The 16,283-nt window shown below is 40.4% G+C and overlaps 2 protein-coding genes across 2 annotated transcripts; one reads left to right on the top strand and one right to left on the bottom strand.

Annotated features, from left to right (window-relative positions):
• Positions 1–1,786: 1,786 nt before the first annotated feature.
• On the top strand, positions 1,787–9,283 carry pgm3 (phosphoglucomutase 3). Its single transcript, XM_066668496.1, has 13 exons — positions 1,787–1,916; positions 3,202–3,410; positions 3,514–3,698; positions 3,816–3,883; positions 4,449–4,582; positions 5,537–5,732; positions 6,119–6,276; positions 6,419–6,502; positions 6,620–6,718; positions 6,986–7,105; positions 7,241–7,363; positions 7,931–8,104; positions 8,223–9,283. Exons 2-13 carry the CDS (start codon positions 3,204–3,206, stop codon positions 8,298–8,300), a joined length of 1,626 nt encoding a protein of 541 aa, XP_066524593.1. The 5' UTR covers positions 1,787–1,916; positions 3,202–3,203; the 3' UTR covers positions 8,301–9,283.
• Positions 9,284–9,545: 262 nt separating this feature from the next.
• Positions 9,546–15,227, bottom strand: ngs (notochord granular surface). The gene is made up of 11 exons (XM_066669765.1): positions 15,036–15,227; positions 14,410–14,569; positions 14,167–14,316; positions 13,762–13,881; positions 12,727–12,822; positions 12,407–12,541; positions 12,164–12,274; positions 11,554–11,664; positions 11,345–11,469; positions 10,606–10,854; positions 9,546–10,245 (listed from the first exon to the last, which is right to left on the bottom strand). The coding sequence occupies exons 1-11, from the start codon at positions 15,218–15,220 to the stop codon at positions 10,158–10,160; spliced, it is 1,530 nt and encodes a 509-aa protein (XP_066525862.1). The 5' UTR covers positions 15,221–15,227; the 3' UTR covers positions 9,546–10,157.
• Positions 15,228–16,283: the final 1,056 nt, after the last annotated feature.

Here is a 16,283-nt window from a genome sequence, read left to right as displayed (position 1 = left end):
AACAGCCAGCTTTTGTCTGTGGTCATCTGCTATATTCCATCATCAAGATCTCCTGGAAATCTCTTTCTAGTTGTGATCCAGGACCTTAAATCTCACATCTGCGTTCTGCAGTGGGTTGGAATATCATAGCAATTTCCACTACTTCCAGATCATGAAAGTATTAAAAAATGTAATTTTAGCATGAGCTCATTGAAAGGTACTACTTACTGGAATTGATGAAACAGCATAAAACCCATTTAGAAACACTTACTGCATAATTGACAGCTTTATATTTATATTAGTTTTATATTATATTGACAGCTTTTCCAATCTGCTTTAAAAAGAATAGTTGCTCTCCACTTTTTAAATATAATTAAATACAAAGCCTGGGTGTGCATTTTAAATGTTATGCTGCATTTTTGGTTATGAACAAATATTTGTTTCTTCTTCAGGACTGAATTTAATATATATTTGTTAATATGCAGCCTCCATGTGTGTAATTGCTGGAAACCCGTGAAGTGTAACAGGTACCTTGTATATTTATCTGTAACCAGATTGGTTTTAAACTTTAATCTTGTTTTTAGGTAACCAGTACACATGAAGTGAAGCAAAGAAGATTGCTTGTATGTAAGCTACTAATAGAAAGTTTTGTGAATATATAACTAAACAAATAAAAAAATATATAAAATAAAAATAAAAAAGGGTTTAAAATACAAGGGATTTTCAAAATTCAAAGAAACATTAACAACCACATTAACAGTAATGAAGATGTTTCTGGGGAATTAATTTTTTGGATCAGTAACTCTCCAACTTGTTTGATTTATTTTATATCCTGTTTTTTTATTTTATTTTATTTTTTTCAAAGGACTGAAGTCATTGTAGATTCCTGATGCATTTGCAAGATACACAGTACTGAATGGGAAGAGGACTTTCCATATGTAGCAAACATACATTGTTTGTTACAGTAAACACACACACACACAGCGTGTAGTCGCTGCTTGACACTGACACAGGTATTTTGTCCTGGTAAAAGTCAGCCACAGCATTGATTCTGGACTTCATAAACACTGCGTCCACCCTATGGTTTTTTCTTGTTGGTCCACCATGTAGATGTGAAATAAGAGACAATGTCGACACACATACAGCCTTCCACTTGCTTCCAGACTTCACTCGTTCATCCATTAGCTGTAACCATTGTCCAGTTCAGGGTCGCGGTGGGTCCAGAGCCTTCCTGGAATCATTGGGCGCAAGTCCTTCACAGGGCAACTCACACCTATGGACACACCCACGTGTGTTTTTGGACTTTGGGAGGAAACCGGAGCACCCGGAGGAAACCTACGCGAACACGGGGAGAACACACATCACACTCCTCACAGACAGTCACCCGGAGCGGGAATCGAACCCACAACCTCCAGGTCCCTGGAGCTGTGTAACTGCGACACTACCTGCTGCACCCCCTTCCAGACTAAAGTGGAGTTTATATTAAACATTGTAATTCCTACAGGACTGCATCTTCCCATTAAACAGAACAAAAATTACAAATGGCATTTACAGTGAAATTGTTACAAATTAATTTGTAATATTTCATCTGTAATAAATGAATTATTTCTCTAATTACCCACAGCGTCACTGGATGCTGTTGGCCGGATATTTTGGGTTCGTGGGCCATTCTTAGTCCCACAGCGACACTGAGGGGTTTAAAAAATCCAGCAGTACTGGTAGTGGTAGTATTGTTATGGCTGATCGGTGTAGTGTCATGAGTACGTGGTGCTGCGCGGTTTTGAACGCAGCTCTCTCTCTGCTCTGCGTCTTGAAAGCGTGCAGCATGTGATCTGTGTGAACACACCTCAACCCTCACAGCGGCCACATCACCAATAGGAAGTGTTCATCAGAACCAGATTCAGCTGAACGGTGAGAGCTACGTGAACTGAACAGAAGTGAGTTCCACAAAAACACATTTTGTTGTACTAGATTACAGACATAAACAACGCGTTTATTCATTAAATATTTGTTACACTACTAGAAATAACCAGCGTTTAGCAGTTAGCTTGCATAGAGACTCATTCATTCTAGACCGTGTTTCACTGAACTGATTGCATGTAGCCAAAGTACCGCGGTCTAACTGGCCGAAAAGACCACTTTCTTTTAAAGCCATATGATACTGTAAGTTACTGATTTCTGCGCTGTTTCAGTCTTTCATATTGATATCTTAAGTCCTCGCTGTTGACTGTTGGTCCCCTATAGCACGTTACATTTATAAGAGGAAAAGCTGCCTTGTCTCTGTTTATGCAGGCCTGTCTTAAAGAACCCTAATGTAATATTTCTACGTTCAAATTACAGCTTAACTATTATTGTGCTACACCACTGAACTCTAATTGGGAGAAAAAAAGGCTCTGTCTGTACAACACTGGGCTCAGCACAGTAAAAACTGCCTTATAACTGCACTCCCCCACCCCCCAGGAGCAGAAAAAAATCTTACATAAACCTTTCCTTTAAATAGGTATAGACTTACCTGCACATTATGGGTATTAGGATGTAAACCAAGTATTTAAGATGATTTTTTATATGAAATGTTCCATGGTAGGAAGTAGGAACCATACCATTTCTCGTCGAATCAATCTTAGACAAAGTCATGAGATCATCTTTTAATATATTTCTCTGTTTCACTGTGTTTGGTTGACAACAGCATGGTGAGCATACATGGCTGTTCAAAGTACAGTGACGTACAAGTGTATAATTCATAGAAAACAATGGCACCACTCACAGGTTCTTTAAAATTATATAATAATTTGAGAGTGAGGATTGGGGCCAGCCAGTCAGTTAAACGCACATGGGTTGAACATGGGCTGACTGGAATCAAGTTGAACATACGCACTGGTTAGACTGATCTCTTAATGGGAGACGGGGGGCAGCCCAGTTTCTCTCTATATATGTAATCTACATGGACCCATGTTGGGTTGTGTGCAGCCCTGTGTTTAAGCCATCTTTGTCCCACCACTGATCCTTGAGGTCATTCATATGTGACCCATGAACAAAACTTACTGCTACCCAGGTCAGTTGCTGACATGGGGTTTCAGATGGTATTTGTTAGCTTGGGCAGTTATTATAGATTGAATTGTCTCGTTTACATTACTTTTCAAAGATTATCAGAGATGATCTGAGACCTACAACATGAGCACAGAAAATGCCTTAAGATTTTTTTTTCCTTTGGGATTTTTGCAGAGATGGCCCAGTTTCAGGAGGTCTCCCAGAAATCCTTGCTGCATCCCAAACCAAAGGGGCTGATGCTGCAGTACGGCACGGCAGGGTTCCGCACTACGGCAAAAGATTTGGACCATGTGATGTTCCGCATGGGCCTTCTGGCCACACTGAGGTCCAAAAAGACCAAGTCCACAATCGGAGTCATGGTCACTGCCTCTCACAACCCGGAGGTCAGCCCTTCATTTTCCGAACAGTACAAAAAGCATATTAATGCTGCTTTTCCACCTGCTAGTTACATACATTGCTGACTATACATTTCCTCTGTGTTTTCAGGAGGACAACGGTGTGAAACTGATTGACCCTATGGGGGAGATGGTAACCCCAGCCTGGGAAGGCTATGCTACACAGCTGGCCAATGCTGAGCAGGAGGCTCTTTGCACTGTACTTAAGGACATCATTGAGAAAGAAGACATCAACATGAGTGAGACAGCTAGCGTCTTCATAGGCAGAGATACCAGGTAGCCCAATGTGTAGTCTCACTCTATATTTAGACTTTGTTTTTAGTATTATGACACAAAGTTAGCAAGGGTACTAATGCTGTACACCCTCTTGTTTGATTGTTTACTGTCATTCAGGCCAAGCAGTGAAAACCTATCACAGGCTGTTTTGGATGGAATTTCCAGTTTAGGAGGGAACAGTAAAGGTCTGTTTTGCCTTTCTCTTTTAACTTTTAATACTAGTCAGTCAGACTGATACCAGACGCAATGACTGACTAATATAGGAATATCTCTATTTAGTTTTTGTGGTAGAATTCATTTTACCACCTAGGTTTATATGGTCATGTGTTACTGGTTCAAAAATGTTTTTAAAAAGTGCTTGAAAATATTTCTGATGAATGTTGTCATATAATTTAATTCCAGTTGTCTATATGAAGGCAAAATGGTGAAAACACAGAAGGGTATTTTTTTAATGGAGGGAAAATATACCAATAAATATCTATAAATTATACTTATGTATTTCAATCTGCTTCTTCAGTAACATGCTCCCAATTATTTGGATGCATTTCCCTGTTCTTAATAAAAGCCTGAAAGGCACACAGACTCAACCAACTTATATTTCATATTAAATATACAGATTATTTTAAGTTTATATATGCAGTTGTGTGGAAAGACCTGTTCTAATGAATGATTTGAGAATTAGAAAACTTGTGAAAGGTGCTGTTTCAATATTGTAACAGCCCATTCTTTCTGTTTGTGTGTTTATTTCAGACTATGGCCTTGTTACCACACCTCAGCTGCATTATATGGTCCGCTGTCGCAATACCAATGGTAGTTATGGTACTGACACATTACAGGGCTACTATCAGAAAATCTCCCAAGCTTTCATTAAACTCATCAAGAATGTAAGAGCCCCTCACTACCTCTGCACCTTGACTTAGAGTTACACATCTGCATGTAAGCCCATGATATTTACCTACCTTCTGGGCTCTTAATGAGCCCTTCTGTAAAATGGCTGAAAAATTGATAATGGTCTAGGTTTCATTGCTTTGATGTCGGTGGTTGGATTAACTAGGGGGATAATCTTTTTTGTTTAATGTTATCTTCATAACTACAGAGAAATCAATAGGTAAAATATATTGTTTTCTAAATCACTCATGAACAACTGTGCATTCTGAAAGATGGCCATGTTCTTTCATGTTCCAGGACATTTTTCTTTATTGAGTCATTTTAAGGATTGGATTTAACACAGAGCACTCTCTCTAGTTTTTTGTGTGAGATGTTCCCTCTAGAGTTCATTCCACACCCTCCAAAAATTTGTAGACTTTACTCCCACATGAATCACATGATTGCTTGCTTTGCAGATATTTAGAATGAGTTTATTCATATTTTATTGGTAATTTTGTTATTTTCTATTATGGTTTTTATTGTGATAATTGTGTGATTTATTTGTTTAGACAGTTTTTATTAATTTTTGCAGGATTATTCTACACCCACTCCCACTCCCTCAGTCACTGCCCACTTTTTTGCAGGACACTGAAATTTAGTCCCACACTGCACAATATTGTGACAGGACCCTCAATTCCTGTACGAATGCAGACCTCTAGTCTGTGAAACCCTGACTTTGTCTATTTATAGTACTTTATAATAATGTTGTCAGTATGTGCCTGGATTAACTGAATTGTCACAGCCCTCCCCTTACTTTAGACTACAGTTCTTTTCACTTTAAAATGTATAAATATTTCAACATGAGCAATCTGCTATTGTTTGTTGTTGTGTAGTTTAAAAAAAAAAAAGCAAAATTAATCAAAAATGTGATAAGTAAACACAACAGCATAATGTGTGCATTTGTGTCTCAGGCAAAGAATCACACAGATGACCAGAAGAGGCTGCTGGTGGATGGTGCCAATGGGATTGGTGCGCTGAAACTGAGAGAGCTGGAGATATTTCTCGAATCTGCACTGCAGGTGCTGCTATTTAACGATGGCAGCAATGGCAAACTCAACTACATGTGTGGAGCTGACTACGTCAAAGTACAACAGAAATCTCCTAAAGGTCTGTGCGAGGAACCTAGCGTTAAAATACTCTCCCACTTTGTTTTCTAGCAAGTTAGGTCTATGGGTGTATGGAATCATGGCATTGGCATCAGGGGCCATATGAGGAAAAAAAATAATTTTTCCCTGCTTCTTGTTTTCTAGACTCCTAAATACTTCACAGTAATAAGGTTCAAAGGGAAAATGATTTTGCCGGGTTTTTTACATTTTTTTATTGTAGAAGACTAGGTTTGAAAAGGGAATGCTGTGTTCTCATTTCTAGTGACATTGACTTCACTAGTGTATTTGGATATTACAAAGATAGTTAAAAGAATGTAACAGAATCTCTCTTTTTTTATACGCTTTTGCTCTCTCTCCCTCACGCTCTCTGTCTCTCGGATTCTCTAGGTATGGGTATGGAGGCAGGCCAGCGTTGCTGTTCATTCGATGGTGATGCGGATCGTATTGTTTACTATTACAATGACTCAGTTGGGTGCTTCCATCTGCTGGATGGAGACAAAATTGCTACTCTTATTAGCACATACCTCAAAGAGCTTCTGACACAGGTAGAAAGCACTTTAAATCCTCTGTTCACCTCACTAATACACTCTCCAACTTTCCATAAAAAATAGGTCTATTTTACCCAATAACTATGTATTAATAAATCCTAATTACTACCTTGTTCATTAACCCTTTCTTTCTTTCCAGGCAGGGCTAAACCTGCAAATTGCTGTTGTACAAACAGCGTATGCTAATGGAAGCTCCACACTATACTTGGAAGACATCATGAAGGTAAATTGTCCTGCTATTTTTGTTTATTAAGGTTTCATAACTTATAATGTTTCATTAGAGCCTTTTATTTTTTTTGCATTTTTTGATTCTCTACTGTTGCATATGTTTAATAAATAGGTCACAGTGTGCTGTACAAAGACGGGTGTGAAGCATCTTCACCACGCAGCTCAGAACTTTGATATTGGAGTTTACTTTGAAGCCAATGGGCATGGAACAGTAAGTTAAGCTGCAATACCTGTAGTTGACAGCAACTCTTTAAAGATATAGTTTAAGGATTATTTGTTTAGACCTTGTAAACACATGGATGCCAACTTTCTTGAGCCTTTTACATTGAATTGCTGATAAATATAAATCAATTTTTGTCCAATCCCTCTGCCTTCACAGCATCATTTCCAGAACATTGGAATCCTACAACAAATCCTTTTCAATCCTGTTCAGAAATGCTTACAATTAAATTAACTGGTCTCTTATGATCAATTAAAGGTCCTGTTCAGTCAAAAAGCAGAGGAGCAGATCAGGCAGCTAGCCAAAGACACAAATGCGAGTGATGAAAAGAAACATGCAGCAGAGCTTCTAGAAAACACCATCAACCTCATCAACCAGGTGCAATGTCCACAACCATATTGTTTCCTGTATTCCTATTGTAAAATCTCAGTCTTTATTGTCTCAGTCATGTCTTCACTCTTTTTGAAGCTTTAACGACTCCCTGGCTTTCTCTCTGCTTCTCTCCTGTTGTAGGCTACAGGCGATGCTATTTCAGATATGCTGGTGATTGAAGCTGTGCTGGCTGTAAAAGGAATGACTGTCCAGGAATGGGACAGCATTTACACAGACCTACCCAACCGCCAACTCAAAGTCAAGGTTTGTGTCTTCATCATTACCTGAATATCTGCCTCCCCATACATGTCATGCCCAAATGGCAGACTTGTGATTGGTCCTTTTGTCAGTCAAATTTCTTTTCCTGCAGTTTTTGGCCACAATTTTTTATTTTTTTTTTGTGAAAATGTACCAGACTCTCTCCCTAGAGAATCTGCCAGGTCGAGACTATAAGTAGCCTGACTTTTGTATGTACAGGGGGTCCTCGACTTACGACGTTAATCCGTTCCTACGTCACGTCGTAAACCGATTTTCGGTGTAAGTCGGAACATACGTACATACTGTACGTAAATAACATACTGTAAGCACTTATCCTATCCTATCCTCCTCGGTCCCGAGCCGCGTAACCGTGTATTCTTCCGCCGCGCAACACCAAACACGAAGTTCACGTTACGACGTTTACGACGCAAAACCACTTGCGTCGAAACAAGGCTTTATGCAGTGTGGGAGATGTGTCGTAACTATGAAACATCGTAACTCGGGACTGACGTAACCAGAGGACCTCCTGTATACTCTTTGAATGTTTATTATGTTAATATTCTGTTTTTGTAGGTAGCTGACAGGCGTGTGATAGATACGAAAGATGCAGAACGACGTACAGTAACACCAGCAGGATTACAAGATGCCATAGATTCTCTGGTTAAGAAATACACAAAAGCCCGTGCCTTTGTTAGACCCTCGGGTACAGAGGACGTGGTCAGGGTATATGCTGAGGCTGACACACAGGTAATTATATACACAACATAATGACGTTTCATGATGTGATTTGAAGTGTTGATTTTAATCCATGTCATATCAGACATATGCAGCTGCATTGGTAACTCAAACATACTTGTGTGTGCAGGAGAGTGCGGATGGCTTGGCGCATGAAGTGAGTCTGGCTGTATACTGCCTGGCTGGAGGAGTTGGGGAGAAGCCTTAGCCTTTAAATTGACCCCACACCACACACACACCCCCACACAAACCTTTTTAAAGATTCAGTGCTGTCCTATGAACAGCAATATACACTCTTTTTGTATGTATTAAACCTGTTTGTCCAACTATTTTTGTAGACACCCCTTATATATGAATGAATTCAGCTATTCTAATGTGCACACAGCTTGTGTAGACATACTGTATCAGTCTTTTTAAAGCCAAACAACCGAATGAAGTGAGATATCCTGGAGCAGTTGCTCATGAGCTTTAGATTACCATGACTAATGTGAAGTGATTGCTAGAGTGATGTAAAGCTCCTCAACACTGGGCTGTGGGGCAGTGCTACTGCGTTTTCTGTAGTAATGGAGCTTTGGGATTAGTTGAAATATCATATTTGATCCAGAATTAGTTTCTTATGGCTAAATGCCATCATGTTCTCTCAAACACATTTCAGCATCTTGTCTAAAGGCTTTCCAGAGAAGGGAGCGGGTGTCCACAAATATTTGGCCAGTGTATAATAGTAATAAAAGTGTTCTATTAATCATAATGATGACACTATGAATGTGCAAATTATTTGAATGAATGTTGAATAATGAATATTTTTTACAACTGGGGCCTTAAATTAGGGATGGTATCACCATATATATCTTTTGAAGTGTAGTTTTTCATGGGACACTAATCTAATGCATGTTGATTCTGAAAATGAGACATTGAACACAACTGAATGTTTGAGATTGTTACTTAATGACTTGGATTCTGTTTTCTCTGTTGCACTTTAAGCATTCCTCAACTGGATAATCAGTCTTTTCTATGAAGTAGATTTTGTACACTGTCAAATAAAAAAGACCATCTTAAGAAGGAAATTTAAACTTTGTTTATAATCCATTTCTCGTTTGTCAAGGGAACAGCTGAAGCTAGGCATAAATGCTTTCTAATGTTTTCTAAAGTCTAATCTAATGCTTTCTAAAGTAGGATATTTTAAAATGACTGAGCTCTAAAGTTGAGAGCTCTAAACATTATTAAAGTCAATGTAAAATCATAATTACTGTGTGGGTTTTTTTTATGTTCAATAACTTCTCAGTTTACATGTATTCTAAAATATTGAATACAATCTAATCTCCAAACAAACAGCATCAAAGCAGCAATTTTGGTTCCTTGTCTTTCAGACAGTTAAAGGAAGACTCAGTGTTGCTTTGCAGAAAGATTTATTTGTTGCGTATACTGTAACAGATACAGAGGACACAGAGGAGGTTAAAAGCTTGAATACTGTTAGGAGTTTTAGTCGTGACAGTGTAGCACCATGAGAGGAGGTAGATGGTGAGGAGTATGGCTTGTTATTTTGTCATCTGCCATGCTTCAGGGTTAAACTTAAAGCTTCACGTTTTATTTGGGACATGAGCCTTTACCACGTTCTCTTTAGAATAATCTGTTTTCTCCTCCATTCTCAGATGAGGAAAACACTTCAAACTGAACCTTTTTGGCTGGGATTGAATTGGTTGTACATTTCAGGGGGGAGTGGTGTAATGTTGTCATGTATAAATAATACCCTTTGCCAATTGCTATTGGGGAGATCAACACACTTGGAGGAGAACAATAAGCACCTAGCTCTTTTATGTTAGCTTATAGATGTCTACCATCATGCTGAGTGATTTGGGAGAGGGAGAGATATCTTTTCTCACTGATGGCTAAAGCATAAATGAAAACTGAAATTATTATCTGAGGATAGGGCCTGTGTTTAGACTGTTTAAAAACGGTCCTAGCCATTTTGTAGTTTTCCTTTTACTTAAGTCCTGCTTGTAGAATAAAGAAAGGAAGTGGATTCTGGTAGAACTACAAGGTAAAGGTCATGCACTTTCTGAAAAGTCTACTCCGTCTCATCCGCCGCTCCGGAGATGGTGATGGTGCATTCCTGTGTGTCACTCTGAACAACGTCCTTTTCTGTCCTAACTGTTCTAAACCCAAAGAGAGATGGCATTAGTCACACATTCAGCTGTTTAGGGTTTCATTAATATCATTTCAGTGGAAACTCCTAATGCCCTCAGGAACATTGGATTTAAAGTTATAGTTTGATTTCAAGACCTCATTTCATTTTTTTACTATCAATTATCAATTGTGAATTTCCCCACTATGGGACTAATAAAGGATTATCTTCTCTTAATTAGCGTCCACCAGCCAGTACATCTCTGTTATCCAAGGTTTCTTTAGCTGCAGTGTGGACTTCAAATTGAGATTGTTCACCAGTTCACCACTTACTACCCTTTTCCTAAGAGCTGTATTATCTGTGATATTGTGGCACATCCGACTACTTTTACCTGATAAGGACGGTCTTCCTCTCTGTCACCTCCACTGCCTGCTCGCGGGTGAACTCCTGCATTGTCCCCTGGATGCCCGTGGAGGAGGACGTGACCTTTGATGAAGTTGCAGCTGTTCCACCAAGAGCTCCACTGAGTCTGACCCCTGATGCACCGACCAATCCCATGCTCACAGGAGTGCTGTGGCCCATCAGAGACAGGCCACGCACCATGGTCGTCAAACGGCTATCCTCACCTTCAATCAGCTTCCTAAATAACCACAGAAATAAAGTCCATTTACTCTGCAGCAGTGTTTTGGGAAGGTCTTCCAATAATTAAGCAAACATCACTCTTTATTGAAACTAGTCATTCCCTTGGGAATGGTAGTGAGTTGTGAGTGTATGTGGTTGAAAACAACAGCCTGTGTTATGGCTAGCTAGCATGCAAACCTACATATCCAAATACTCCTGATATACCAAAATTGTAAAATGACCAAACATGGATACAAATAAATAATAATGAAATAATAATTTGGCAGACACGGTGGTGACACTGACCCCAATCAGAAATAGAGAAGAAGGCTGAGCAGCAAGTATATTCAACACCACATGTTAGCATAAATGCATTATTTAGCTTATTCTTATGATCACAGTTAAAGGAATATGAGCCAAATGTCTTATTCTGTTTTCAAGTGTCTGTTTTTAATGTTGCAAACTTGAGCACTTCAAAGAGAACCTCAAGGCTTAGGGACAGGGCCAACCTGTATGTGGTGATCTCAATCTCCAAAGCCATCTTCACATTCAGCAGGTCCTGATACTCCTTCAGCAGCAGAGTTATCTTCTCTTTCACAGCCTTCATATCCAGCTTCAGAGCTTCAATGCGGGCCTAAAAATGCACAAGATGAGATTTTGTAAGTACTTATTGATGTTTTTATTCAGATGCCACATGGACATGTAGGGGTTTATTCACCTCTAAGACGTCCTCCTCCTTCCTGTGTCTCTCCTGAGCTTCACGGATCTGGGCCTGCAAAGCCTCGTTCCTGGTTTTAAGGAGCTCAAGCTCACGCTCCTTGTTCTGGATCTATGACATGAATAGAAAGCGACTGATGGCTGTGCTCCTACATGGAATTAACCTGGAGGGTTCGTGTTACAGGGGATTTCCATAAATGTTTCAAATGTTATGCATAATTGTACATGTAGCGCAAATAATAGATAAAATTGTATGCCATAGATTTCCGAACATTCATTTTTAATTTATCCAGCGTGGTTTGATCAGTTTATAAAATTCTTTGGTGTTTTGAGAAAGGAACCAGATGTCCCAAGATTGGAACGTTCCATCAGAAAACTATTATATGAAATTATTACAAATATGCAAACTGATCCTATTGCTTTAGAATATTTATATGTAATGATATTTTACATATAAAAAATTTATATTCATGAAATAATTAGGTCTATACTTAGACCTACAGTTAGGTGTAATATAGACACTGCAATTCTTTGTTCTGATTATCAGCATTTTGTAAACTGTAAAGCATTTTGGTAATATGTGAAGGAAAATATAGAAGTTCTGTACTAACGTCTTTCTTGTATGCATTGATATCCTCTCTGAGGCCTCGGACGGATTCTACATGTTGTGTTGATGCTAAGTTCAGGTCCTGAAACTTCGCCTTATACCAGGCGTCCATTTCCTGAGGAACAAATTTGAGATGAGACACATGCATTATTAACGTTTTGTTCTAAATATATTGCAACTCAATTTCCAGAATAAAATCAAGTGCAACGTTGCTGTTACTATGAGGAAATATTAATTATTTGTTTACCTGTAAGTTCTGTGCAGCAATGCTGTCGTATTGGGACTGGATCTGCTTGAGCGCTGAGGAAAGATCAGGCAGAGAGAAAGACACATCGACCTTGGCCACGGTTCCGTAAATCTGAGCCATCAGTTCTTCAATTTCCTGAAGGAATGAAATGATAAAACACAGAAACAAACCCACCTTTTAGTATTTTTAGTGACAATAATGTACCTCTACTGAACCTTTTTTGAGAGAGTAGTGATACAGTACAAACGATGCATCTGAGGCTCTAGTTTGAGAAACACTGACGAACAGAATGTCACTGTATGATTAAAAGAGCCCTTAACCTGTTTGTGAATCCTCTGAAGGAACTCCAGCTCCACCTCCAGGTTCTCCAGCTGTTTCTCCAGAGCAATGCGGGCTGACGTTGCTGCATCAACATCCTGCAAAACAAAACAGCTTTATCAGTGACCAAAGACAAACAAGTTTAAGAGGTATGTAATTATATTTGATTTTTCTTTATAACACCAAGAGTTGTCTTATACAGAACATGTCTATAAGCTTTATAATCAACTGCATTTATTGTGAATGGTACACTCTGGAGCATCTACACATGAGGCTAAGGTCAACATGCCCATAAGCAAGTGCTAGTTATTTTTAATAAAATTTAATAAACCAAGGCTGTGGAGTGGCACTGTGTTCTCTGTTGACCTTTAGCATGAGTTGCAATGATGTTTCTGATCCAGAACTAATCATCCAACATCAGCACCTAACCTCACTGATGTTCTTCAGGCCGAATACTATAAAATCTTCACCACAATGTTCCATTCATTATCTGTAACCCTTATCCAGTTCAGGGTCGCAGTGGGTCCAGAGCCTACCTGGAATCATTGGGCGCAAGGCAGGAATACACCCTGGAGGGGGCGCCAGTCCTTCACAGGGCAACACATTCACTTACACACTCACACCTACAGACACTTTTGAGTCACCAACCCTACCAACGTGTGTTTTTGGACTGTGGGAGGAAACCGAAGCACCCGGAGGAAACCCACACAGACACAGGGAGAACACACCAACTCCTCACAGACAGTCACCTGGAGGAAACCCACGCAGACACAGGGAGAACACACCAACTCCTCACAGACAGTCACCCAGAGTGGGAATCGAACCCACAACCTCCAGGTCCCTGGAGCTGTGTGACTGCGACACTACCTGCTGCACCACCGTGCCGCCCCACAATGTTACAATATCTATTAATTTGTTTAAACCCTTGATTTGTTTAGCAGGTGTTCACAAACTTAAACATATAGTGTAGCTTCTTGGTTTTATGTTGTTTATTCACCATGAGAGCACTCTATGAAGAATTCAAGCTGCCAACTCACCGGTTTGAAAGCTTTAATCTCCAGCTCAGCTTTCTTCCTGGCTTCCAGGGCCTCTTCATACTTTATTTTCACCATCTCTAGCTGCCCTGCCATGGCCTCCTTAGCAGCAATGGCAAGGTCCTTCAGGTAGACAGATGTGAGTAAGCGAAATAAAATCTTTGTGAGCACTTAGACACATTTGGATGAATGCTGGATGATGGTTTATTATATATTCTTACCATTTAGAGTCTAACAGGTTGTTTCTGTTACAGTAGTTGACTACCAATGGTTACACAGTGGACTTTAATGTCAAAATAAAATGCAAGGAAAAGGAAGAAACAGGTCTTTAAAAATGGAACAAGGCTGGTCTATGAGGGTGTGTTAGAGGGTCTCTATCCTGTATGTATCATCCTATAGATCTCTCACCCTCTGGACTTTCATCTGATCAGCAATCCTTCTCAGCTCTCTCAGCTGCTCCTCGTACATCATGCGCAGGCCTGAGGGCTTCACAAAGCGGCCTTTCAGCGCATCGATCTCAGTCTCCAGCACTTTGTTCTGCTGCTCCAGAGAGCGCACCTTCAAAACAACCAAACGCACTTTATTTTAGGCCTTCCACAAAGAACATATGCACAACTTCTCAGGCAAATGCACAGGGAAGGCTTGCCTTACCTTCTCGATGTAGATGGCCAGGCGGTCATTGAGGGTGACCATCTCCTGCCTCTCACTGGTGCGTGTGCTGAGGAATACCTGGTTGGCAGCGGCAGCAGCTTCCAGGTCCAGTGCTCCTCCAATGCCCATACCAACACACAGAGCACCCATACTCACACTGCTGCAAAGAACAAACAACAGTCAGTGGGGCAAGGTGCAAAATACGGCACATGCAATTACTGAACAAGAAAGAATTTTCACCATGCTAAAGGTGAGTTAGTGATTGAGTGAGTGAGCAAGTCGGAGAGATTTTAGTGCTTGGGTTATTGATTGAATGAGTGAACAAGTGCGTGACTGAGTGAGTGAGTGAATGAATGTGATAGTATTGAGTGCTTGAGTTAGTGAGTGAAAGAATATGAGACTATAGTGTGAGTGAGTGAGTGAGTGAGTGAGGAAGGGAGTGGGAGAACACAGATACTGAGTGAGTGAACGAGTAAATAAGTGAGTAACAAGCCAGAAAGGAAGAAATAAAGAATAAAGACGGATACTTCAAAACAAACCAAAAAGAAAGAAAGAATAGAAAGAATCGGAAAAACAGACAGACGAGAATAAAGTTAAGTGATGAGATCAGATATGTATAGCTTTACCTGGTGATGCGCGGAGTGCGCGTGCCCGACAGTGCGCGGCGGCTGCTGCGCGCGCGGCTGTAGCTGGCGGAGCGGCGCACGGGAGACGGGCTGGAGACCCGGATGTGGCAGGAGGAGGAGGAGGCGGCGAGCGCACCCTCAAAGTGCCGCCTGTAGGAGGACATTCTCTCTGGGCTTTTACTCATTGTGAGACCGGGGGCTTCCACAACACAGCTCAACTTCCACTGCAGCTCCTCTTTAATGAGGGGCTTATATCCGGGCCTTTAGGACGACCACGCCTCCCTTGGAATGTTGAGCCCCAGTCTGAGAGCGAGCAGAAATCATAAACATCTCACAGGAGGCCGAGAAGATCCTTTAGGGGATAAAAATAGAGGCGGGAACTTTCTTAATTAGAGCGTGGAGGCCTGTGGGAGGAGAATTTACGGACTGTGTTTAGGCCCTGAATTGCTCACACACTGTTTATATCTGACAGACACGCCCACATTCGTATTACTAATGATATCATACACTAGATATGGAAACGTTTGTAGACATCTTTTTCTATGAGTGAATACACCCACTGAACACAGACGTTCAACTAGGATTGGGTTGAGTGGTAAAAAATTTCTCCAGCTATAGGCTATGGAACAGTACTGTCTTCTCGGAAGTTCTGAATCCAATATCTTTGGGATGAGTTGGACTGGTGATACAGAGCTTCATCCCTCCAGAGAAGACAGTACTGCTCCATAGTCTATTGCCGGAACATACCTGAAATCACTGGGTGTAAAGTAGGAATACACAATGGACAGAGAATCAGTCCATTACATGGACACATATACACACACACACACACTCACACATTAAACACACACAGTCAATAGACCTACGATCATATGTTTATGCGCTGTGGGAGAAAACCTGAGCACATGGAGTAAACCCACACAGACAACGGGAGAACACACCCTACTCCTCATAGACCATGTCCCGAGGTAAGGTTTGAACCCACAACCCCAGGACCCTAGAGCTCTGTGAGAGTAAACACTTCCTGTGTTGCCAGTATGCCACCCATTAATAGTTCCTAATTCATATTTTTGGGTTAATTTTCTAAATTTCCTATATTGTGACAACACTTGAACGGCTTTATTTTTGCTGCTCTGACCATGTCAGTGAATTCACCTTAACATGTGTTTATGTGTATAAGGACAGATTACGTTTCTGTTCACATTCCGAAGGAGGAAGTTAAGTACATATCAGACATGTTTATGATGG

The sequence above is a fragment of the Hoplias malabaricus genome, chromosome 4 (assembly GCF_029633855.1).
Source record: "Hoplias malabaricus isolate fHopMal1 chromosome 4, fHopMal1.hap1, whole genome shotgun sequence".
NCBI classification, from domain to species: domain Eukaryota; kingdom Metazoa; phylum Chordata; class Actinopteri; order Characiformes; family Erythrinidae; genus Hoplias; species Hoplias malabaricus.
Note: the sequence above shows the minus strand (reverse complement) of the source record. Positions and strands in the feature narration are given on the sequence as shown.